General features: G+C 37.5%; 1 protein-coding gene across 2 annotated transcripts in view; it reads left to right on the top strand.

The window, feature by feature from the left end:
• The first annotated feature begins 9,750 nt into the window (after nt 1-9,750).
• COL21A1 (collagen type XXI alpha 1 chain) overlaps nt 9,751-24,175 on the top strand; it is a 92,026-nt gene continuing 77,601 nt past the window's right edge. For both annotated transcript variants that reach the window (XM_075145246.1, XM_075145247.1), the window contains exons 1-6: nt 9,751-9,864; nt 11,798-12,349; nt 16,382-16,550; nt 16,685-16,901; nt 19,085-19,258; nt 22,542-22,619. In XM_075145246.1, coding sequence (XP_075001347.1) covers nt 9,777-9,864; nt 11,798-12,349; nt 16,382-16,550; nt 16,685-16,901; nt 19,085-19,258; nt 22,542-22,619 — 1,278 coding nt within the window. In that variant the 5' untranslated portion in view covers nt 9,751-9,776. The remainder of the gene's footprint in view (nt 9,865-11,797; nt 12,350-16,381; nt 16,551-16,684; nt 16,902-19,084; nt 19,259-22,541; nt 22,620-24,175) is intronic.

Raw genomic sequence — 24,175 nt, 5'->3', positions numbered from 1 at the left:
AAATACAAGCCTTTTGTGACTTCAGATGTTGGAGCATGAATACAAACTTTCTCTGCTGTAGACTGGAGGAGTCTGTGGGTTTGCTGTGCTTTACTGAATCATATGAAAAATAAACAGTCAGCCCATCCCACTTAAGAGGATTCTTTGCTTTCAGAAATATGTATCTTCTTGCTTGGGTTATAATATATATCAACTGCTTACTTTGGTCTGCGATGTACAGCATTGAAGTTGGTATGAAGCCTTTATACGGTTGACACAAAGCCTTCTTTCTGAAATCTGCCGAAAATATGATAATTTCTTTAATCCTCTCTGCTCCTTTATATAATCTGCATAATACTTTATGCAGTATACATATCAAAGCTATAAATATGGAGTGTAATCTTATCATGTAGTACTAACTCCTGTGGGTTTATTTTGTTTATACTGAATACGTCTAATAGTGGAAATTGTAATCATGTTGCAGAAGAGTTTCATTTAAACTGGTTCATTGGTTTTTTCCTTACCTATCTCTAAAGTGTCTTTTGGAGTGAAGATTAAACTGGTTTGCTTTGTCAGTAGTTTGGGCAATGCTCTTTTGACTGTTAAGTCAACCATTTTTAATGAGAGATTTAAATTGTGCCTGTGGCACAAGCAAAGGGAAAATCAAGCATAAACTTGAAGTAGTTGTTAACGCCTTTACTGAGCTTTGGGGGATAAATCCAAAATAACATTTGAGCAGCAGGAACAGACCACCGTAGTGCATACTTGAGGGATCGCAGATGTATATACAGAGACAGGTGAGATTGATTTCTGAAAATGCAGATGAGATGTGATGCTACTGTTTCCCTGAGGTCTCCAATATTCATTCATTTTCTGCAGGTGCTTGGACATTCACCTTCAGCTAACCCAGGTCGCTTTGCCGTCGACACTGCACAGCTCCCATTGCTGCAGCTGTGGACTTGATATACTCACTTACTCAGCTGCAATAGGTCTTTGCCTGCATCTCTCCTCACTTCTTTCATGTGTTTCTCCAGCTCTGTCTGGAGATGTCTGTTCTCTAGTCTGTCTATCAGGTAAGCTTTTAGGCCTCTAGAGAGAGGGGAGACAAAGCTGTGCATCATACCCCTGCCACAGAGACAGCAAAGATGGTGGGAATGGGAAGGAGGGCCCAAGCAAAAGCCCCATTAGCCTTTGCTTTTTAAGGGAGTCCAGGCAATGCTTTCTGCTTGATTTCAGGGTTAGGAAATAAAATATCTCAAACTGTGTACCCTAACTGTGTACTTTATATAGCCATGTATTCTTATATAGACTAAGTACAGATATTGCTTAGCCAGGACGGAACCATTTTACAGCTACTTTTCATTCTTCTTGCACTAGTACTAACTATTAAAAAAAAAAACCAAACAAAACCTCACAATATGTGTAACTTAAACACATAATTTGCTTTCTTGACCCCTCTTAATAAAAACTCGTCTGAACTACTCTGTAGTTATATATTTAATGTTGTAGAACACTCCTGGTATGAATGCAATTATACTGGTGATTATGCCAAAATAGTTCATTCCAACATAGAAATAGAAAGAAATGGTATGGGGAATACTAATGTACTGTAGGCGTTTTTATCTATTTATACACAATGCTGCATTTATGTACATATATGCATGTGTAAACTGAGCCTAAATTAATGATGTCTTCACAGCCTCACCCTTCCCAGGAAATGCTGTTATTCTTTTAAATGTTTGCAAGTATAATAACCTCATCAGTTGTGCCCACCAAGAAAAATAAATGGAGAGGAACAATATGTGGAAAATGTATGCAGAATGGGACTGAAATCCAAGTGGAAGTAAATACAGATTACTTGTTAAAAGTAACTCACTTGGAGTAACCTCATAGACTTTTTGAATGCTTAGGACTGGTAGTATAAGGTAGAGTTAGGAATAAATAGTTAAATGTAAATTGCCCTAACATTTTATTTATAAAACTCATTAATTTTGAAAACAGAGAGAACAAATATAAAAAGAAGGTGATGCAATATGGCATTACTTTTCCACATTATTTAATGTGTATAAATCAGGATTTTCAGGGTTGCTTTTCTCTTGCTGTACAGTTTCTGTAGTATTGCATAAGTTTTGGAAATGCGAAGAATCTCCTGTATGTCCTTTTAATCATTGTTGTTGTAATGTTTTAATATTTGTTCCTTTGTAGGCCAAACCTAACAATCTCTAGTTGAATTAAGAGATGTTTATACAGTGACGTAATATGAGAGAAGTGTTAATTTATACTTGGAAGGCGAGATAATATGTATAACCTTTAGTCAGGTTATTTTCTCGGAATGCTGGAAAAGGTTAAAATCATAACCTTCCTGGCTTCCTTCTTGGGAGGTAGCTAGGCAATGGGAAGAAGTAAAGGAAGGAACTTCTCCTTTCAGTATATTTCTTCAGTGTAGTTCTTCAGCAAGAAATCTTCATGCAGCAGAGAAGCCAGGGTTTTCAGAGAAAGGAAATATCTCTCTCTCTCTCTCTCTGTCTCTCCATTCCCCAATTTGAATAGTGAGAAAACTGCACTGAAGAGCAAATATTTTTGATTCTGGAAGATTCCAGGTTGCTCTAAATGTAAACTTTCTTCAGAGAGTATTCCTGGGAAGAACAAAATGATATACTTATCTGGGCGCTGGAAAGCTGGATATGGAAAGACTGCATCAGTAAACTGCCTTTTGAGATGCATAAGGTGCTGCTTTTAAGCATCTTAAATGCAAAGTGGAAATACTGCCTAACCTGCTTAGACACCTAAATTTCCTACTGAAAACTTAATTCGGATGTGAAATTCTTCTGCTGTGTATGCATACAGGAGATGCTGTCATTTGAACCTCTGTCACTTCTGCGTAGCAAAGCTGTTCTGGGAGTTGCATGCCTTTGCCATCTCTAACACACTGGCAGCTTTGAATTAATTCAAAAATCAAGTAGAGGCTATTGGTTTCAATAGTGGCTGTACCACATGTCCACTGTGTAGGAAACCTGAGTTCAATTGCCTTCCCAGTCAGAGGTGTTCAGTGGCCCTGTTTGTGCAAATGCTGCTGCACAGCAGAATTGCAGCGCCCAGAATAAAGCAAGAAATATGTTGCAGGAACTCTCCAATTGGTTAAAGCTGCCTAAAATGACACAGCATGTAGGTAAGTCAGTATGTTACCAATTTCCAAATTTCATTGAGTTTTCCTCCTATATGTGACAAAAACTGCATATGCGTTGGGGAAGCTGTAATTTATCTGTCTCTGACCATGTGTTCACGGGGCATGGGCTGATGCAGCGAAGCTTTATTGTACCCTCTTTCTCTCCTGCCTTTGGTGAAGATAGCAGTAATACTCTGCTAACTCTGCTTTGGTGGAGAACTCACACTAGGTCTTATACTACTGCCCTGTGGGTCATGGTTCAAGGACCTGATGCTATGGTTTTGCCTTTCATTTACTCTGAGATGCACAGAAACTTGCCTGAGTCTTGATGCAAGTCTCAAAAATACTAAAAAATAGCTGGTGTACTCTACCAGAGTAGCAGGGGGGGCTCAGAGCAAAGGCCTTTACATAAGCTGTTGGGGATCCCTCTGTGCAAGATAGACCATTTTATCCCAGGGGACTGTTTCCCTTTTGCTATCAAAGTGGCATGTAAAAAACCAAGATAAAAAGCATACAGTGAGGAACAGAAGAATGGCCATAATGAGTCACACTAAAGGTCCACCCAACCCAGTATCCTGTCTCAGTTAATGTCTGATAGGGCCCTTGCGGCTTTAATTTAAACTGTTTTGTGGAGTTGGGAGATAGCCAAAGGCTTGCTCCTGCTGCCCTGTGCATCATCAGAATTACAAAGCCTCTGGTTGCAGTGCACTGTCCCATTTAAGGTGGAAAAATGGAATAACTATGGGGGATGCCTTGAAAAATACGGTAACACAGATGCTACTTCTCCACTAATACCCTCGCAGTCCGCAACCCTTTACTTGAGCTGGATGTAACGTCTGTGTATTTATTCAGTAACCCTGTATGGATTTCTCTTCCATAAGCTTCCATACACTAGGAGTGGTTTGGTATAACTGAGAGGTGGGAAAGCAGTTTGATAAATGTGTTTTCCTGGTTATGTTTGGAAAACCACAAACTAATCACAACAGATAATTTAGAAAAAGACAGGGGCTAAAAGTTTTATTTAAAATATTCTTTTCTGTTTTTTTATTTTTCACATAGCTTAGCATAATATCGTAGAATCATAGAATATCTTGAGTTGGAAGGGACCCATAAGGATCATCGAGTCCTGGCTACTGTTTGCAGATGCAGAGGAAATAAGGAGCAAGTGTGAATCCCTGTCCCTCTGCCTGTGCAGTGCTGGGACAGATTTACCATCCCTTAGCGCTTCCCTCCACAATCTGACCCAGCTCCTACCGCTCCAGCAGCAGAAGTTTGGCACAAGGACCCCGACTTCTCGTAGCAGCCAGCAGAACTCTTAAGGGCAGAGAAGAAAGCAGTGAGCACTTCCATGGACCACCATAGAGACAACTTTCTCTGTTTCTCTTAAAAAACCTGAAGATAGAAAGGACATGATCAGCAGTGATGAATTTTGGCTTTCGGCAACGTCAATGGAGAGGTCCTGATATTAATCGTGGCCTCTCCATGGTAGCAATAAGGCACTTGGGCAAGTACTTTCTGTAAGTAATTTCAAGTACACTTCTGTTGCCTATGCCATAATTACTGTGTAGACAAGACATAGAAGTTTGGTCTCTGGAGTTGTTGGTTTGGCATCTCCTTTGACTGTTAAAAGTGCAGTGGTATATTATTATTTTCTTCAAATAAATTGAACACTGGATAATTCCTGGAATCCTCATTGGCAGGTTGCTAAAGTCTTGGGTTTATCCTTTTAATTTTGGTTTCTATTAATAAGTCCCATTTTGGACTACTAAATAGTTATTTGGCTTTATACTTATAATGAAGTTCTCAAGTTCAGTATCTCATATTTTTCCGGCTTTGTTGTAAATGAAATACAGAAGGACTCACAAATAGATGGGAAAATTGATCCATTGAGGGATTACAATTTGATTCTGCACATCAGATAAGCTTGTTTTGCAAATTATTTTACTGATTCTTTTTAAGAAATACAAGTTGGAGCATGGTTTTCACCAAAAGAAATCTTGCTGTGATGTGATAGTTTCATTACTTTAACGTCTTTCAAGATTAAAGACGTACACTGAAGGCTGCTGTAGCATTCACTAGTGAAGACTGGAAATTCTTCACTGTGAGAAGTGAGACGTATATGATTCCTGCCGTGTAATTCCCTCCTGTGCTCCCCCACACTGATGCCTGATAGCTTGTGAAAGTATTCCCAGTATTATTTCTTTTACCGGTGGAGCGAGAGCGAGTTTGGATGTGCCCCTCACGCGAGGCCAGGGCTGCATGGTGAGCAGCAGTTCTCTCTGTTTGGGTAGGTGGGGCTTGGGCCAGGAGGAACTTGCAAAAGTTTCTTCTTTCTTGTTCTACCTTTTTTCTTTCGGGACTCCTGTTTTGCGGAGTTTTGAGACAACTTGATGAGAGCTGACCAGCAGGGTCATACAAGGGGCGTGCCATTAATTTTTGCCTGTTGTTTAAAATATATACATGAGTGAGGTGAATGCAAATGAATGATAGAAGGAGAACACAGAACTGAAAAATTCAGAGGACAGCACATTTCTGCTGGGTGTATGAATGGAGCACACCACAGCATATCCCCATGAATTTTCCTTTCCTTACTTCTAGTTCCCCTGTAACACCCCTCATCTCCTGTTTGCAGTGATTTTGACATGACCTTTCCCCTCTGCTCCTAAACCAGGCTCCCTGACGCTTGCTGTACTCCAGGACAGCCAGTAAACGCTGCTTTCACCACGGTGAAGTATTAGTGCTTCTGTGGAGCACCTCCTTCCTCGGGGGCACAGGGCTTCCTTGCAGCCCCCTGCTCTCCCCTTCCCTCCCAGCCAGCTCTGAGCATCTTCCTCTTCCCTGTAGCTTTTCTCGATCCTGCCGATCCGGGGGGTTCATCCCTGAAGGTACCAGTGGGTAAATGTTTGCAGAAGGATGAGCAGAGGTGAAAGGGGGCAGTGCAGTTTAAGGAGGGCATTAATGGCTTCTGCAGGGGTTGGTGAAAGGAGAGCTGCGCCAGTGAGCAGGATCCCGCTGTCCCCACCTGACCTGAAGTGCCTGCGCTTATGGCACGGAGCACATACAAGTTTTGTGCTGCAGGGATTGTGTTGTTAAAATAATTTTGTAGATTTAGTGTGCTGTTTTATTTTCAAAAAAAGGTGCAATATTAATGGTAGCAGTCCCTGTACTCTTTTTAGTGAAGACTGATGCAGTGAAGTCACTAAGCTGCTTGATTTTTATTTTCCTTTTACATAGGTTCTATGGATTTTACATAAATAACCCTTTAGACAACCACAGAGATGACAAACACCAAAAAATAGTTTAGGTACTGTTGTGATATTTTACTCAGTTGTCTTTTTCACAACTATTCCCTATCCATTTTTTGGACCTTTTTTTATTGGAGTTGTTGGTGGGAGGAATCTATAGGATTTTATAGTTTATTGGGGCCAGCGTTGTGGCTTTTTGATATATACCAGCTCTCTGTACAGTAGTCTGCCTTTTTTTTCCAGTTATAGGCTAACATTTTTCTGATATTCTCGAAGAATACAGTTGTCCTTCTTCGGTTACCTGCTCTTCAAATTCCCACATAGATTTAATTTCATATGTTCTTCTTTGGTATTGCTCAATTTGGCCTCATGAGAGATGTGTTTTACCCTTCAGTAAACACTTGCCACGGAAAAGGCTGAAAGTGATTTTAGAATGATGAATCTTACAAACCATCAAGTCTGAAATAATCAATGTGAATTGTCCTCTTCTACTATGGTAAGATTTTCTCATGTATTACATGCCTATTCATTATACACTTAATTTCATAGCTTAAAGAGATCCTTTTTCAAATAGCTGGGACAAGAAACTGCCACTTAATCTATTTAAATGAAGTTGACATCCCAGTATTTGTGTAGCATCATTGGAACAGTGCATCTTATGTCCTATCCCATAGGCCCCAAAGTGCTTCATCTGGTTTCTCACCCATCTGACGCAAGGTAATATGAATAACAAAGTATGGTGTTACCTTGCAATTATCTGTAATCTGAAGGTGATATTTAATAACATAATAATTATGGTTTTGCATTATTAACTTTGGGGGATTATATTAGGTAGGAGTAGCGTTTCCTGGAAATTGACTTTTGTGCATTTCTTGAGGTTGTTTGTGGAGATAATTTTTTTTTTTGTCTTAATGGAATGAGTCCTTTATAAGCAGTGGAAAAAGCAAAGCAGCTGACTGAAAAGACAGAGTAATTCAACTTACTGATTTTGTGGCACATCTTCTATTTGGCAAATACAGATCATGAATCTGCCAGAAATGAACCTGACATTGAAATTACTACCTCTCTACTTGTTATTGTCTTGCCCCCACAACTCTTTTTCCCATATCATTTTCCTAAAACATCGTATCAGGTATATACATCTTTAGAGAGAAAGGTCTATGTTTAATTGCTGTAGAATTTTGTTGCAGATAACAGCTTATGGGCTGCTTGATGGCTGCTCAGTATGTTATAGTGATTAAATGGCGTTCTCTTCAGTTTACTCTCTTGACTAGTCTTGGAAAATAAAATGGTTACTTACTTCCATTTGCCTATTTCTTCTCCTAAGAGGCACTTGCAATAGGCATACTGAATTGTATTTTGGTGTATTTTTGGAGAATAGTATTTGCCAGCACTACAGAAGTTTCAGAACATCTGCCGGTACCTTATTATTGGTAATGTGGTGGACACACATTGTCTACCCTGAACAGTTCAAAATTAAAGATTAGCAATATAAAAAGGACAAATACACACAGATTTCATTTCCCCCCCCTCCCCAATAGGTTGACTTTTAATTTTGTTGTGTAATAAATATTTTCATTTATATTTGACCTTTTAGGTGAGTGTGTAGATCATTTTGGTGTAGGCATAAGTAAAGGTTTATGACTAGAAGAAAGATATGAAAAGGGAAGGAGTCTTGGCCTTATTCAAGGAAGGCATTTCAATTCTAGGAAATGGGCTGAAAAAAGCAGCAAGAATGTTAGTGATAAACTAACGTGTAATAGATGACTAACATGACTGACAAAGCGAAGCCTGTAGAGAGAAGAGGAGTATTTAGTCTTCTGGCTAGATGTAAAATATTTAAATTAGTGACACTGAAGGGTAGTGCACTGAATTGGCCCTGAACTGCTACTGAAAATTTGTCCTGAATTTAGCTTCTTTTTTTTTCATGGTTTAGAGATTTTCCCATAAATATGGGAAAAATTAAAAGCAGTGGGTTGGTTGGCCAATTACTGAGCAGCACAAAGGCAATGTTGTTCTGAATGCAAACCAAGTAACTCAATGGGGAAAAAAAGTTTCTGTTAAAATATGCAAAGATAGATAGAAGTTACTGTAAAATTCTATCCTCTGTTATATTTGTGACATTTGATTGACCAAATCTGTGCTTACATGAACAAGTTCATGTAGTTTAGTAGAAATCAAAGGGTCATAGAATGGTTGAAGTTGAAAGGGACCGCTGGAGGTCATCTGGTCCAAATTCTAGAGCCGGTCGCCTAGGATCATGTCCAAAAAGCTTTTGAGTATCTCCAAGGATGGAGACTCCACAGCCTCTCTGGGCATCCCATGCCAGTTTACAGTCACTAGTGCATGCACTTACTCAGACCAGCAGTTAATCCTCCCTTTTTCTGTCAGGGTGTTCATGTTTTATAGTGGAGGATAAAATGTAGTTAGAAAAATTGCGTTTTGCATTGGAGGATGAGAAGACAGAATACAAAAGAGATTCAGTATGCTTTTTTTTTTTCCCCAGAGTCTTGAAATGAATGGATCTCTAATACAGTACTCCAAAAATGTATCTTCCCATTATGATTCTTTTTTTTTTTGCAATAAACATAACTAATAAATATGGCTTTATTTAAGTACATTTGTCAAATAATATTTAGGACAGCGAAATGAGACCAAAATTGCATGTTTGCTTCAGGACCCTTTTGGGGATATAATTCAGAGACCATAACAAAGGAGACATAAACAGAAGAAAAAATCAAAAGTTGAAGATGCATATAATTCATGTAACCTTGGGTGTCACGGTACACAGTCTGCAGGGCTTGGCTCTGCTGGGAGAGGGCTGGGGCTCGCTGAGACCCTGACTCCTGGTGGCAGTCTCAGCCCTGGGGTAGAGGAGTGGGAAGTGTCCCAGACTCCCTGAAGTAGCCCGGTGTGTGGGTTGAGGCTGAAGTAATGTCTCCCCACCAGTACCTGATGCATGAACGCTTGCCATATTTTGAAGCAGTAGCTGTCAAGTCTTTGGATAATGGCTGCAGAGTGGGATAGAGGTTGGACAAGTGCAACTAGAACTGGGAATATAATCTACTCATGTATGTATGTATCTAGCAGGAGAAGTAGATAAATGTGCCTTGGTGAAAACTGAGCTTCAACTGAAAGGCTGGTGAGCGTTGTTGAGTTTAGAATCTCAATTTTGGGCTTACATGCCTGACTGACACTTTTTGGGTCTGTGGTCCATTGCAGTTTGGCCTTACATCTGGGTTTGCAGATTCGATTCAAAGTTGTTCCTCATGCACAGGTTTTAAAACACAGACGTTTGGATTTGGTTTGTAATATAATAACACTGTATTTTCTTTTCATTTCTTCCCCATCTAGTTTAATCTCAAGAGTTTGAAAATACAATACACATGGCACAGCTTGTAGCATTTTTTCAGATGCTATTAATTCTGCTACTTCATGATTACATCTCAGCTGAAGATGGGGAAACAAGAGCAAGTAAGTCTTAATTTTTATATTTCAGATAAGGGCAACTTCAAAGCATGCCGTGAATTTATAGTATCCATTTTCACATTCACATGTACACTTCCGTTGATGGTGATTTTTTTCCAGTATAATTTTCCTGGTGAAAATCCTATAATATATGATAAGTAACTTAAACATCTTATGTCTCCTTTTGGAAGGGGATATCTTTCTTTCTTTTTCTGTCTTGGAAACCCCCAAGGGGGCAGATGGAACTGTAAAGTTCCAGTCTTGATTTAAACTTGTGTCTTGAGTATTTATATTTTCATTTCTTCAGAAGTCGTATTTTGAATAGCTTAATGTTATGTGAGAAACTAAATAAGAGAAATAAAGGTTCTGTGAGAGGAAGCTGAGGTAACCCCAGCTCTGGGGCAGACCTTCTTTCATATTCTTCAAAATTAGCATCTCAAACCCCACCAAACCAAGTTTTGTACTCTAAATCTGGTTTATGGAAAAGAAAAAGTTAACGCAAGGTAGCTTTTTGAAAGACAAAGTGGCTGGATAAAAAGAAGTTGGAAAACTTTCCTCTGGCCACATGATACTTTCAGGGTAGGTCTTTTTCCTCCAGTTTTGCTCTCAATCCAGCAATTTTCAGTATTTTACAAGAAGCTCCATAAAATTCCTTTTGGTCTCTAGAAAGACACATATTTTTTTCAGTCTACCTGCTCTAAGCTGGGCCTGCTTTCAGCAGGGTCCAAGGATGTCCAAAGTCCCTTCCAACTGAAATTACGCTGTGATTCATATCCCTGGACCACAGAGTGATGCACTCTGCTCGCCCCTTGCTCCTTCTCCCAGTGTCTTCTCTCTTCACCACCACCTGCACTGCGAAAGCATCTCTCCAGCAGACTGTGGTCAGTTGCTTTCAAGGAAGGTGAAATCTTGACCTGACCAGAAGTGTGCGTAGGCAGATGTCAGGACAAGACAAAGCTCTCCTTCCTGTGGTGGAGCTGCAACCTTTCACAAAACAGAAAGCATAGTAATACTCAGCAACCCCCATGACGCTGTATATCATGGGATCAAAATAATCTCTCCTGGTTTTGGCCATCTCCTTGGCACTTCGTGTGTCAGTTATCTAAGCTCCTTTAACAGTCGATGGAAAGTGATTCTCTCCTCTAGAGAGTTATTCCCTCCATCTGAGGATGTGCATATAAGATGTATAGGACTGTCCCATAGAAATGCTTGTGTGAGTCCATGGCCTGTAGTTGGCGATTTAGTCTGAAAGCTCCATTTATAAGTGACTACAGCTAGGAGAGCCTAAGTCACCATGCAGTTACATTATATTTGTTAAATGCTTACGTGATCTTATATTCTGGAGGTTGAGCTCGTTCACTAAGCATTTTTCTTCTACTAAAATCAGAATATGCTCCCAGCAACATTCGATCGAGACTCTGGATTTTATAGTAACTAGTTCTGCAAGTGCCATGCAGCAGTGTCAGAAGTCAATTAAAATGTATTTATAAAAGGATTGGATATTACTGCTGAATTCTGGAGTATTCAGACTATAGCCTTCCTCTGCAGCGTGCTTGGTTTGCTAACAAAAATGAGTTTTTATGTTTATCATCTCTGCAGACAAAGAGATATGGAAAAAACCAAAATGTATTCCTCTCTGCTGATTGCATGAAATGCAATTGCCAGCTGAGGAACTGAATTCTAGAATTTTTCATAGTTGTTTCTGGTGATAATGTTAAAACCAGAAAATGGTATGGTTTTCAGATACCAAGTTGGATCTGTGTGGCTTACAGAAACAATCTTGTTTTCTCTGATAAATCCAGCTGATTTTTTTTTTAATGGAACGTATTTGTCGGTATGGGTTCTAATACAAACAGTAATTGATATGAAAAATATTTCCTCTGGAAGAAGAAAGTGGAAGAGTTCATTAAAATATTTGTTTGATTTTTTTTTTTTTTAGGTTGCAGAACTGCTCCGGCGGATTTAGTTTTTATCTTAGACGGCTCTTACAGTGTTGGCCCAGAAAACTTTGAAATAATCAAAAGCTGGCTTGTCAATATTACAAGAAATTTTGACATAGGGCCAAAGTTTATTCAAGTTGGGGTTGTCCAGTACAGCGATTACCCTGTACTAGAAATTCCCCTCGGAACTCATGAATCCACTGAGAACCTCATCAGGGAAATGGAGTCCATACACTACTTGGGAGGAAATACAAGAACAGGAAGAGCTATTCAGTTTGCCTTTGACCATCTTTTTGCAAAATCTTCAAGATTTTTAACAAAAATAGCCGTTGTTCTCACTGATGGAAAGTCCCAAGATGAAGTCAAAGACGTAGCAGCAGAAGCAAGGAAAAATAAAATCACTTTGTTTGCTATTGGTGTTGGCTCAGAAATTGAGGAGGATGAACTTAAAGCTATTGCCAACAAGCCTTCATCAACTTACGTATTTTATGTTGAAGACTATATTGCAATATCAAGAATTAAAGAAGTTATAAAGCAGAAACTCTGTGAAGGTAAGTAATTTACTATAAAATATTTTAGGTGCGCAGAATGTAGTTCTGTACCCGTATTTCTTTATTTCACAAGCAGAATGCATGATTAATGTAGGCTAAGGCACCTGATAATCTTTACTATGATCTTCTTTCATTTTGATCTTGTTTGCGGAAATCACTCCCCAAATGTTATTTTCTCCATTAAACAGAGGTATATTTGAGAAAGATATGATGCTTTAACACAGTGTGTGTTTAATTTCAGTATGTAGGATTTTGCCCTAAGCCCCCAATTTTTTCCATTGGTAAAGTTTAGAAACCCTAAAATAGCTGAGCAATTCTCATATTCATGAGAATATAGGGCCTACTTTATCCTTTTCCTAGGTGTGGCTGATACTCATCCACAATCTGGCATTTCTTCTTGACCGTTGAGAGGATAGCCTGTCATTACAAACAGAAGTTCTTCCGCTAGTATGTGTTGAAAAACCCAGAAGATGGACTCTTGGCAAAAGTGCCTGGAGTTGTAACAAGCTGTTACAATCTTTTTTAGAAGGATTTTATAAGAGAATTAGCCAAGACCAACATTGTAAAACGACTTTTTAGCTTTAGAATGCTAGCAGCATTACTGCATTGAGTTTTCTGATAACTTTGTAAAACAATGGCTTTCCCCTATATGTAAAAAAGATAGCAAATTGCTTCTAAAATGTATCACTCAGAAGGACTCTATTATACAGTGAATATTTATCAGTGCTATTTTGTACATGTTTTATTACCAAGAATTGATGCAAGTCATATTTCAGTTGTACCATATTTCTGCACTTAGTAAGAATGAAAAGTAGTTTTCATTTGCTCTCACTTTGAGTATGGACTTCATTGAAAAAATATGGTGATACCTATGTTGAGGATAATACTGTTTATTTCTTGATACACTTATGAAAATCATGATAATTCCTTGTGGCTGATGTAGTAAGGTGGTCAGTCCAAAAATTAAATCGGCTAAATGCAGCTGAATTCTTTAATAAAACTTAACGGAAGGAGAAATTCCCCAAAATAAACACATTATTTTCTTTAAATAAAGTTTAGAAGAAGTGATATTATATTTCGTCAAGATGGATTTCCTGCTATCAGAATTAAGTTAACTAGTATCCTTTAAAATTCAGCTGTGATATTTGACACGACTCTTACAGCAGTAATCTGCGAATGTTGACTACGTATACAAAAGCGTACTTACTGTTTCACTTTAAGTGACCCTTTGCTTCCACTCTCTTACGTTGCACTCTTCCCTCGCGTTAGCGTTGAGATGCCTCTCTCAAAAAGTGATCAGAGCCAGTTGGCAGCTTCATTTCTAACCGCAATGTCTTTAGCAGGTGAACTGAAAGACTAGTAAACTGGAAATTTTATATCTGAGTGGTGGATTATTTTATTCATGTTGTTAAGATTCACTTTGACTCTGGGAGAGGAAGTTCCATGAGGGCAAAGCAGCCATGATTTGGTTGTGATCAACCACATGAAACTGCCTGAAAATTTTGCAATTCTCTCTTGATTGTCTTTGTTTTAATGCCTGAAAAAATGCTGGCTGCCTAAAAAAAAGATGGCGTTTTAAACTTTGTTGTTGTGTGAACATAAATGTAAGAACATAGAGGCAGCATCTCCTTTCTGGAAAAAGGAGGCTGAGGTTTCGTGGCTCGTGTAGCAAGTAGTGCTAATACGAACGGCCTTACGGATGGAGGGCTCTCGTGTGCCTTTTGGGAACGCTAGTGTTTGTTTTAGAATACGGCAGGGTGAAAAAACCTGCTTGTACCCGCCATCCAGAAAGGACAACGTGGCTAAAAGAGTCCCCAAATATTTAAGGAATATTTAATATTTGTTCTGGAAGTCAAATGTTCCTGTAGTATTAATATTCTCTAGCAAAAATATAGAAAAGATTATGTGTCAGGAATGCATTTAAAAACAACAGTCAGTGCAGACCTCAGAAGTATGACTGGAGGATGCTGAGAAAAGTTCCTTTGTGCTAGATAATGGGAATTAACATAAAAAAGTTATTTCATGCTTCAGGAAGGAAAAATAAAGCATCTGAAAACTATATAAAAACACTAAAACGGAACAAGGTTTCAGTATAGGCTAGAGAGTTGCTGTGACTGGTACTATGGACTGGAAACACAACCCCGTTTCCCATTGAAGACAGTTCTTAATTTCATCCTGTATAACGGCTCAGTTATCAAAATAGTCCTGCCAGAAGATGATCCTGAAGACCCAAAAAAGATCTACCTTACTGGGAATATTTTTATGTAATTCTTCAATGTGCCATTGGAAGTAAAGAATAGTTTCTTAATGTATAATTTTACACATGCTTAATTTGTATTGTATTGGTTTGGAATAGTTACTTTGGCATTGATCCAGAATAATGGCCCTCTCACATAAAGTAACCCTATTTCTGCATTTATTTTTTGATTTTACACCAAATTTCTAATACTGCAAATGATAAGAGATTCTTGCGTTCATTTTCTTCTCAGTGTATATGATTATCTGTAATCTGTATTAATGGCAATATGACTGTTATTCAGCTTCAAAATAAATGAGTTTAGAAAATGTTTCCATGATAACAATGCACAGTGAAGAAGCCTGAAAAAGTCAAGTGTTATTATTCTTACTTAATATCATAAGTATGTTGACTTAAATCCTGCATCTGTGTTTTGAGAAGAGTGAGAAGGAAAGCTGTGTTGGACTTTGTATTTCCTTTTTTTTTTTTTTTTTTTGGAAACATTCAGAAGGTAGACATTTTAGTTTCTGAAATGTAGGCAATTCTTTCTTGTAGAACCAGGCGGATAACTTTTAATACATTTTTAATTTGGGAGTATTAAATTTTACTGTGGGGAGGAAAAGAAAACTAAGGGGAAAGTATGTGGCTTCTCACTGCTGCTCCAAGTACCTGTGGCATGTCCCCTGTGGATGGATTGTCCTTTCCCACCATAGGTAGTTCGTGCAGACACTTAGCAGAATTTTCTTAGAGTTTATACATCCTGCCTCCCCCACCAGAGCGGGGTAGCTTCTGGCTGCCCTTGGGTTGGTTAGAAAGAGAAGCCGTGCAGCATTGCTCATTCTATAAAGAGAAGCCAGTCTAGACCTTTGAGCTGATAATTCCTTGGCACTGAAACATGAGTTTTCCAGCCCATGGCTCTCCAGATAGAGATGAGAGAACTCTCCACTCCTTCTTTGGAATGTATTCCTAACCTCTTCCCTTTCTATGAACTGATGCTTTTCTGAAGAAAGAATGGGAAATGAATGATGAAAATGTATTTATTGTAAATAGTTTAGCATAATTTTAATAAAAAGTTGTTTGCTTTCTTTTCATTGATTTATTACTCTAATACAATGTTGGCTTTAGCATTAAATTTCACTCTGCTATCTCACTTTTTTTTTTATTTTGAGACAACTTAAGTCCACTGCCTAGTATTGTTTTTGTGTAAAGCGAATTAAACAGAGATAACATTCAGCTAACTTTAGTTTCCACAGAAAATTTATTGCACAATATTTGTCCAGTGAGAATAGCTTCAAGCAGATTTCAGTGTAACAGACAAAATAGATCAGAGTCCATTTTGAGCAAAAGAAGATGAAAAAAATAGTTGCAGATAATTCTACTTTTGTCCATTTTCAACCCGATTTCATAGTTGGATATAGGAAGGGATGCTGGATCAATCCAAATTGTTAATGCATCGTGGAAATTAATATCTATAATTTTGTAGCATTTTGAAACCATACAATTCTAGAAATTAAATTCAATATTTTTATTAGTCAGATGTTGTAATACCTTTTAACTACAATTAGTGACAATTCAAGATAATGTGTGAACATAATTGCAGTAAAATATGACATCTCAGTATTCTCACTTCATGTCTCTGAGGATTTTGCATGTCACTTCTCTCATGTTATACTTAACTGGCAGTTCTCAATTCTCTTTTATTTCTTGAAAGGTAGCTGCAAAAAATTAGGTGGGAGGTTACTTTTTGAAAGTTTTAAGTCATATTTTGAACTACACTCGCATTTATTACTTTGCAGAATCTGTTTGTCCGACAAGAATTCCAGTGGCAGCTCGAGATGAAAAAGGATTTGACATTCTTGTAGGATTAGGTGTGAAGAAAAAAGTTAAAAAGAGAATTCAAATACCAACCACTAATGCAAAAGCTTATGAAGTAACCTCAGGTGTTGACCTGTCAGAATTGACAAGGTATTTAAATTTATAAATACACTTCTAAATTTAGTAAGATCTTTTTTGTTTGCTTAAAGGGAGAGAGACTTATTTTAAGATTTATATGAATGTTCAAGTACTGTCTTTCCCCCCCCTGCTTCCCCCTCATTTAGGAATGTGTTTCCAGAAGGTCTGCCTCCGTCCTATGTGTTTGTTTCCACTCAAAGATTTAAAGTAAAAAAGACATGGGATTTGTGGAGAATTCTAAGTCTGGATAAGAGACCACAGATAGCAGTCACTATTAATGGAGAAGAGAAAACATTATCATTCACTACAACAAGTTTAATAAATGGCACACAAGTTATTACTTTTGCTGCACCTCGTGTAAAGGTAAGGAGTAAGTCATCATCATGCTGGCATACTCATTGAAGTACGCTTTATTCCTTTGCCCTTTATGTTTTTTAAAAATGCATGGTCTTATTTTTGGCTGCTTAGGCATTTAAAAATAGATGGGGGGTACTTTACCCATGTTTCCACAGTGTCCACAGTGATCATCACTGTAAATGCTTTGCAGGTGCTTTCTACTCAGTAGTTTCCAGCAGGTAATTGTGAAGATCACAGAGACTTTTTTTCACACAGCTCTTTGCTTAATATGTGCTGGAAAGTATTTTCTGCCTTTAATATGGAGACTAGAAAATGTGAATGAAAATAGCCCATTTTTAGAGAGAGTTTTTGTTAAGTGTCTAAATTCTGTGAAAATACATAAGGACAGAAGTTACTTTCTTCTCCAGAAGAGTAAATAGCAGCTTACAAAATGGATTTGTCTAGTTCTTTGTTGAATAAAAGTTCCTTTCAGCTACTTATTTTTCTCACTGAAGGGATTCCCCTCTTTGTGCAAACCAGTTTTATTGTCTTCTAGTGTAATCTGAAGGTTCTCTTTAAATCTTTCTTCAGTCAATTTCCAGTGAAGTATTCAACTCGTGTAAGAAAGATTATCTTGGTTGCAGATGAGACAGAGGGAAGGAGGTTGAATGTCTCTACTCTTGCATTTGTAGCAGTATAGGAGTATGCAGACCAGAGATTCCCATTCCTACCTCGGGGAGTATTATTTAATGAACAAAGAGGGATGCTTCAGCAGGTAGTGGGGGAAGATTTACTGCTGGAGCGCTTCATGGCCAAGTGGGTTCAACTTTTCTGGGAAGCAGTGGCCTGCATTCGAATCCTTACTCCAAATCAGGCTGAAGGGATTTGAAATATAAATCCTCAGAGAAGGAAGGACTCCTATCCAAGAGTAGGTCTTAACTACTAAGCATTTGCTAGGGAGAGGTATTTTATTCTTCTGTTATTGGATGGAGAATTTTACTTTTTCTTTCCAAATTTCCTCTGCCTTTTTATAATTATTTGTAGGTGAAATAATTTTTTTTTTTTTTTTTTAAGAAGCAGTGCTAAACTTTATTTACTGGAAATTGTTAGAAAATTCAGTTTCAAGTCAATCTGAAAATTTGTATTTAATTGTTTCTGGCAGCTACAGTGACAAATCAATCTTATTCCTGCAGTCCCAGGTATCCCTGAACTTTGCCATGAAAAGACGACTTTGTTTTTTTTTTTTCTTTTGTGTTTCTCCATGCTTGTATTGCTATTATGGAGAACAATAATTTTTTGCCCTTTTTAGAGCTGTATGTCTCTAAACACACTATAAATGTCACTATGCTTTTAATGAACCTTTTTATTCAATAAACCTTCATGATAATTTATCACTTTCACTCAGGAAAATGTAAATGTTATATATTCTGATCTGTTGTTTAGTTTGTCTTGTAATGAGAGCCATTGTAAATAAATAAAAATCCAATCTATAAATGAAAATAAAATAGAAACAGAGGTGCTATGTAGGGGTGTATTCTATTAAGTGAAGTAAGCTTAATTTCTGTTTATGTCTACAAAAGTTACAAAGATATATAACATACTGAAAGATGTATGTTTCAGTTTACTCTTATGTATACCAATTTAGTGTGGGATTAATCTCCATTAAATTTAGCTATATAAAAGATAAGCATCTAGTCTAGGCTAGGCTAAAGAGCTAGATTGGTTTTGATATTAATGGATAGGCTCAAGAAGGCAGCATTTCTTCTCATGTTGAATTTCATTTCTAAGGTAGGTGAGATAACTACTTCTTTAAAGGTATCTCTTATTTTCTATTACTTGTAGAACTATGCTATTTGTTTAAACTAAATCTTAAGCTTTAGAAACCTGAGGTTTTGTGAGATGATGAATGTAGTATTTGGTTTATTCATTGCAATATTGTGATTCTTTCTGCTGATACCATGTCGTCTTTAAGATCTGTGTGAGTAATTCTGAAATAGGGATTAATTATTACCAAATACCATCTTCTCAATTATAATATTACTCGGCAAATACTTTTTTGCCTATACAGTTTACAGTCTTTTGTATGATGAAACCTGGAACATTGATCATCTCAACCATTAAAGTAGCTTAAGTGTTGAAATGCAGTTTTATTGTTATTTAAATTGAAGACATTTTGTTTTAGACAATTCTATTTTCTTCACTTTTCTTAGACATTGTTTGATGAAGGCTGGCATCAGATTCGCCTCTTAGTAACAGAAGACTTTGTAACTTTGTATATAGATGACCAAGAAATTGAAACGAAGCCATTACATCCTGTTTTAGGTATTTATATAAGTGGCTTAACCCAAATAGGAAAATATTCTGGAAAGGACGAAACTGTACAGGTAAGCATATGCTAAAATCACAATAATTCAGAAATTCTGCTGTAGGTTAACATTGCATTGATGCCTTCTGTTTTCTTGAACTTACTCTTCTAATTTACACCAGGCTGAAATTTAATATACAAAATTTTAATAGTTAGGAGGGAACATAAATGGTCAGGAGGACTCAGCACAACTGATGTATCCTGTGTGGTGGGTGCTTAATTGGTCTTGCTGACTTCAAGGGGCGTTCGTTTTTGCTGAAACAGACATTTGATGCAATGTGGTTGCCCGAATTTGGGAAACAGTGTCACAAAGCAGGAGATTTCCTCTATGCTAGATGCGTGCATATAATTTCCCTCCATCAGTGTATGGGTTATGCCAGTAAAAGAGGGAGAGAACAAAATTTTGATGAAGTTTATTTCATCATGACAAGACATCACTAGCTGTCACGAAAGTATAAAGTGTATCAACTCTGTTTCTGTCATACTGCAAATATTTGATACTCCAACTGCCACTGATTCTGCTGTGTGGAAAACCCCCCTGAAAACCCTGTACCAAGGTTGTTCTCTACTCTGAGGAACGTTAAAGTCCTTTTGCCTTCAGCTCTCTGCAGACACCAAAAAGCTGGTTAGAACTTCAAGCTGTATAGGTAAAGGCTGTGTAGACCAGTGGTGAAGACTATTATGTTAACAGTGTTCCAGATGTTGGCTAAATAGCCTGTTTCCTTATATTTATAGCAATGTGTTAATGACATTACTAATTAGACTGATAGTAATGGAAACAATACTAATCATAGAATCATAGAATCATAGAATCATATAGGTTGGAAAAGACCTCTAAGATCATCGTGTCCAACCGTCAACCCAACACCACCATGCCCACTACACCATGTCCCTAAGGGCCTCATCTACACGTCTTTTAAATACCTCCAGGGATGGTGACTCCACCACTTCCCTGGGCAGCCTGTTCCAAGGCCTGACCACTCTTTCAGTAAAGAAATTTCTCCTAATGTCCAGCCTAAACCTCCCTTGGCGCAACTTGAGGCCATTTCCTCTTGTCCTATCGCTGGTTACTTGGGAGAAGAGACCAACACCCACCTCGCTACAACCTCCTTTCAGGCAGTTGTAGAGCGCGATGAGGTCTCCCCTCAGCCTCCTCTTCTCCAGGCTAAACAACCCCAGTTCCCTCAGCCGCTCCTCATAAGACTTGTGCTCCAGGCCCTTCACCAGCTTCGTTGTCCTTCTCTGGACACGCTCCAGCACCTCCATGTCCTTCTTGTAGTGAGGGGCCCAAAACTGAACACAGGATTCCAGGTGCGGCCTCACCAGTGCCGAGTACAGGGGCGCGATCACCTCCCTACTCCTGCTGGCCACACTATTTCTGATACAGAAGATACTAAGAAATACTGAATTACATAAGTAGACGTTATTTTTAGTTATTTTGAAAGCTATGCTTTTTTTGTACTCTAATTTCATGATCCTTACTGCTCCTATTAAAATATATTAATGTGTTTTGCATCATCTTCATTAACTCTCTTTGGATGTCTTTACTCCTGAATTTTGTGTATTTGTAGCCAGGCTTCAGTTCTATTATTATCCTATTCTAAAAGAGTACATGGAAACTTGGATGACGCACTGTGTGTGACTCAACATTTCTGGTGATAACATTGTCCGTATATCTAAAGTACCCCTTTGCAAAAACTACTGAAATGTTTGTCACAGATTTCTGATAGGACTTCAAGCACTTATTGCAAGGAAAGTAGAGATTTCAGACTTGTAATCAATTGTCTCTTGCATTTTCTCTGTCAGTTCAGGATTATCCCATTTTTATAGTTTTGTGCATTCTAGGATTAGAGGGTTGTTTCTTTGTTGTTGTGTCTTGTTTTTTCTCTTAAGTCACTGCAGAAATGGGACTTCTATAGATTCTCAGTAATACAGTTTCTGGGTTAAAGAATGTTAGTAGCAAGACATGTTATCTAAAATGAAAAATAAAAACATTTTAGGAATGTCGAATTGTATAAGATCCTCTTCTGACAGTGGACTAGAAGAAAAGTAGAAAATCTGCCTCAGGTTGCAATTTTATATTTCCAGATGATTTCTATAATTTAAAAAAGGTATTTGCTTTCTCCACTTTCTCAGACTGTGACACATTCTGCAAAGCATTAACAATCAAACTTTGCCAGGATATTTCTATTTAAACTATGATTATAGAGAAATATTTTAATGAATCTGCAATACCACCTTTCAGTGAAAAGGTATTTTGAAATCCTTTAAGAAAGAAATCAGTTGGAGTTGGATACGAAGTATGGTACCAGAATCTTCTTCAGAGATTCTTTGGTGAATTTTCATTCTCTTTCTGTGCTCTGATTCAGATGTTTTCTAGTGATATTTTGCAAGTGTTCTCGATTTAATTAGGATCTTACTGGCTGAAGTGCATTCCAGTATAGCGATTATAAATGGTGTACATACTTAAGTGTTGTGAATTGTAGACATTTTAAATTTGAAAACACATATTACTAGGCATTGTGTTAACAGACTCCATTTTCTGTCCTTTCTTCCCCTGCTAGTCCAACTTATAGTCTATGATTTCAAGTAAGCGTAACAGGGCTTTTTCCTCTTTGCGGTCATGATAGTTTATGCTAGAAAAACTGACTTCAGTGGTTTCATTTTTCTGGAGTATAGCGACAGAGCAGAATGGCACAAACTTTTGCTTGCCTGGGCCAGTGGTTTTATTGGTGGCTTCTTAAACCTTTACGTTATACAGCTAAACTCTAAACCAAACTCTTTCAAGCATCAGGGGTGCCTTCTGATGCTTCACCAAAACTTACTAATCTGACATCTAGTAGAGACAGGTCAGTGTAGAAACATCTTCCCAGGACTGTTAAGGTAAAAAGGAAAAGGTTGGTTTTGCCTGTGCTGTTGTAACTTGTTTCGCAATGATACTGGCAGCCAGTGTAATTCGTGCTGTGCGTGTTTGGATTTATTGCCAAGGATTCGAGGCGGTGATTTCTATTACTTTAGAAAAGGATTGATTATTTTTCTTTAAATAATTCTGTTACAGAATGTTTAATTGGTTGCACGTATTAATCATTGTGAGTAGCCTGACTAAAAATGTTTTTTCATCTTTAATTGATTTTTAACCGTAGTGGACACACAGAGCTTCCAGTTTCTCTTGCTTTTTAATATTTTATTAATTTTTTTAAACTTGTGGATGATACAGTTTATGAAGAGCATAGTTTAAACTAACTTAATGTCAGACTATTAATACTTTCTCTAAAAAAAGTCTTTTATGTTTTGAATTATAGTTTGATATACAAAAACTGCGAATCTACTGTGACCCAGAGCAAAATAATCGGGAAACAGTCTGTGAGATCCCAGGATTTGTGAGTATGATAGATGATCTTTTGAGGACTACTTGGCATTTTTTACAAATCCCTGTTTAAAGCTGACTCAATGAATTCTTAAAATAAGTAATACTACATTGATTCAGCTGCTGCAAACAAATGCGTTTACCTGTGCAATATCAAGTGACACAGAACTTGTCTGTTTTCAGCCTTATTTTTGCACAAACATATTTTAAAAGTTTTTTTAGTTTAGATATTTGATGGTGGAAATTTGACAGCAGTATGGAAGAATCTCTGAATCTTCTGTTACAATTTAAGATTTTAAATGTTATAAATTAATAAAACTACTAGGTTACAGCAGTGTAAAACACTTTAAATATTACTTTTTAAGTTATCTGATATACTTCTTGCTACTTGTCAGGTCATTTAATCTCTGAAATTTTTGTACATAACCAACAAACCTATATTTTTAAATCACCTTTTCCTATCAGAAGTATCTATGCTGATGTCTGTGTTAAATATCCCAGTAACTGAAATGTTGCCAAGATTTCATGAAGTATGTTATGGATAAGACAAAAATAGAATCCTGTTCAGGATTTTATGATTCATGTGCACAATTAGGAAGCTTATGGGGATCCTTTGACCCTCTCTTTGCCCTCTTACTTACAGTTAATTATGCAATGAAATGTAAACCACATGCAAACAGATTTGGAAACCATTCATGACACACAGTTGGAGCCAGATTTTTGAAAGCATTCAGCTGCCATCTCGAAATATAAGCAAGAGATTGTTTTATACGTACAGTTTCCTTCAAAATGTCCTCCTTTGTTTGGTGTCTAAAACAAACTGAGCCAAAGATAATCAGACACCAGTGTCTTAACTATGTAAACGCATATTCTTCATGTTGTGATTTGGTTTAGCATTAGGACCATTTTGCCAGGTTGACAATAGAACCTGTGAATCTTCAACATCCAGATATTTTATTTTTGTCAGACTTGCACAGACCCCCAGCTAGTCTGCTTTTCTTCTGTTTATTTGGGGCCAGTCTATTGCAATCAGCACTCTTATTAGGGCTTTTTCAAAACTCACAGCTTTCATTTAAGCAATGAGTAGGTGGCTGGATTATTAGCTGTTCTGAAATCTGACTGTGTGTGTCAAGAACTAATGGGTTCAGGAACACTTTTGTAAAGTTAGCTTTAAATCCTGAAGTGTAGTATTTGGCTATTTAACTACACCACATATCTTTTTGCTCTTTACAAATAGAAGTAGGATATGAAAAGTAAACAAATGAAAAAAAATTTTTGCATCAAGAAAGCAAACACTAAAAAGTCCATCATATCTTGTGTTCTCTGCGATTTGGCAAGAAGTCCAAGCAAAAAGATTGCTTTTTGCCAGTTTAGTTTCACTTGCTGTTGTTGTAAATTAAGTTTGGACTTTATCCATGAAATTCTGGACTCCTTCAGAAAATAAAAATGTTGGATCATCTCCAAGGAGAAATATGTGGTTTGTGGTTGTATTCTGTCAGAGTGTGGTTGTGTCAGAGCTCCTGAACTAAGCAGGGGCTGTACGTACTAATTACAGTCTGAATTCATCCC

The sequence above is a fragment of the Calonectris borealis genome, chromosome 3, assembly GCF_964195595.1.
Source record: "Calonectris borealis chromosome 3, bCalBor7.hap1.2, whole genome shotgun sequence".
Taxonomy (NCBI): Eukaryota; Metazoa; Chordata; class Aves; order Procellariiformes; family Procellariidae; genus Calonectris; species Calonectris borealis.
Note: the sequence above shows the minus strand (reverse complement) of the source record. Positions and strands in the feature narration are given on the sequence as shown.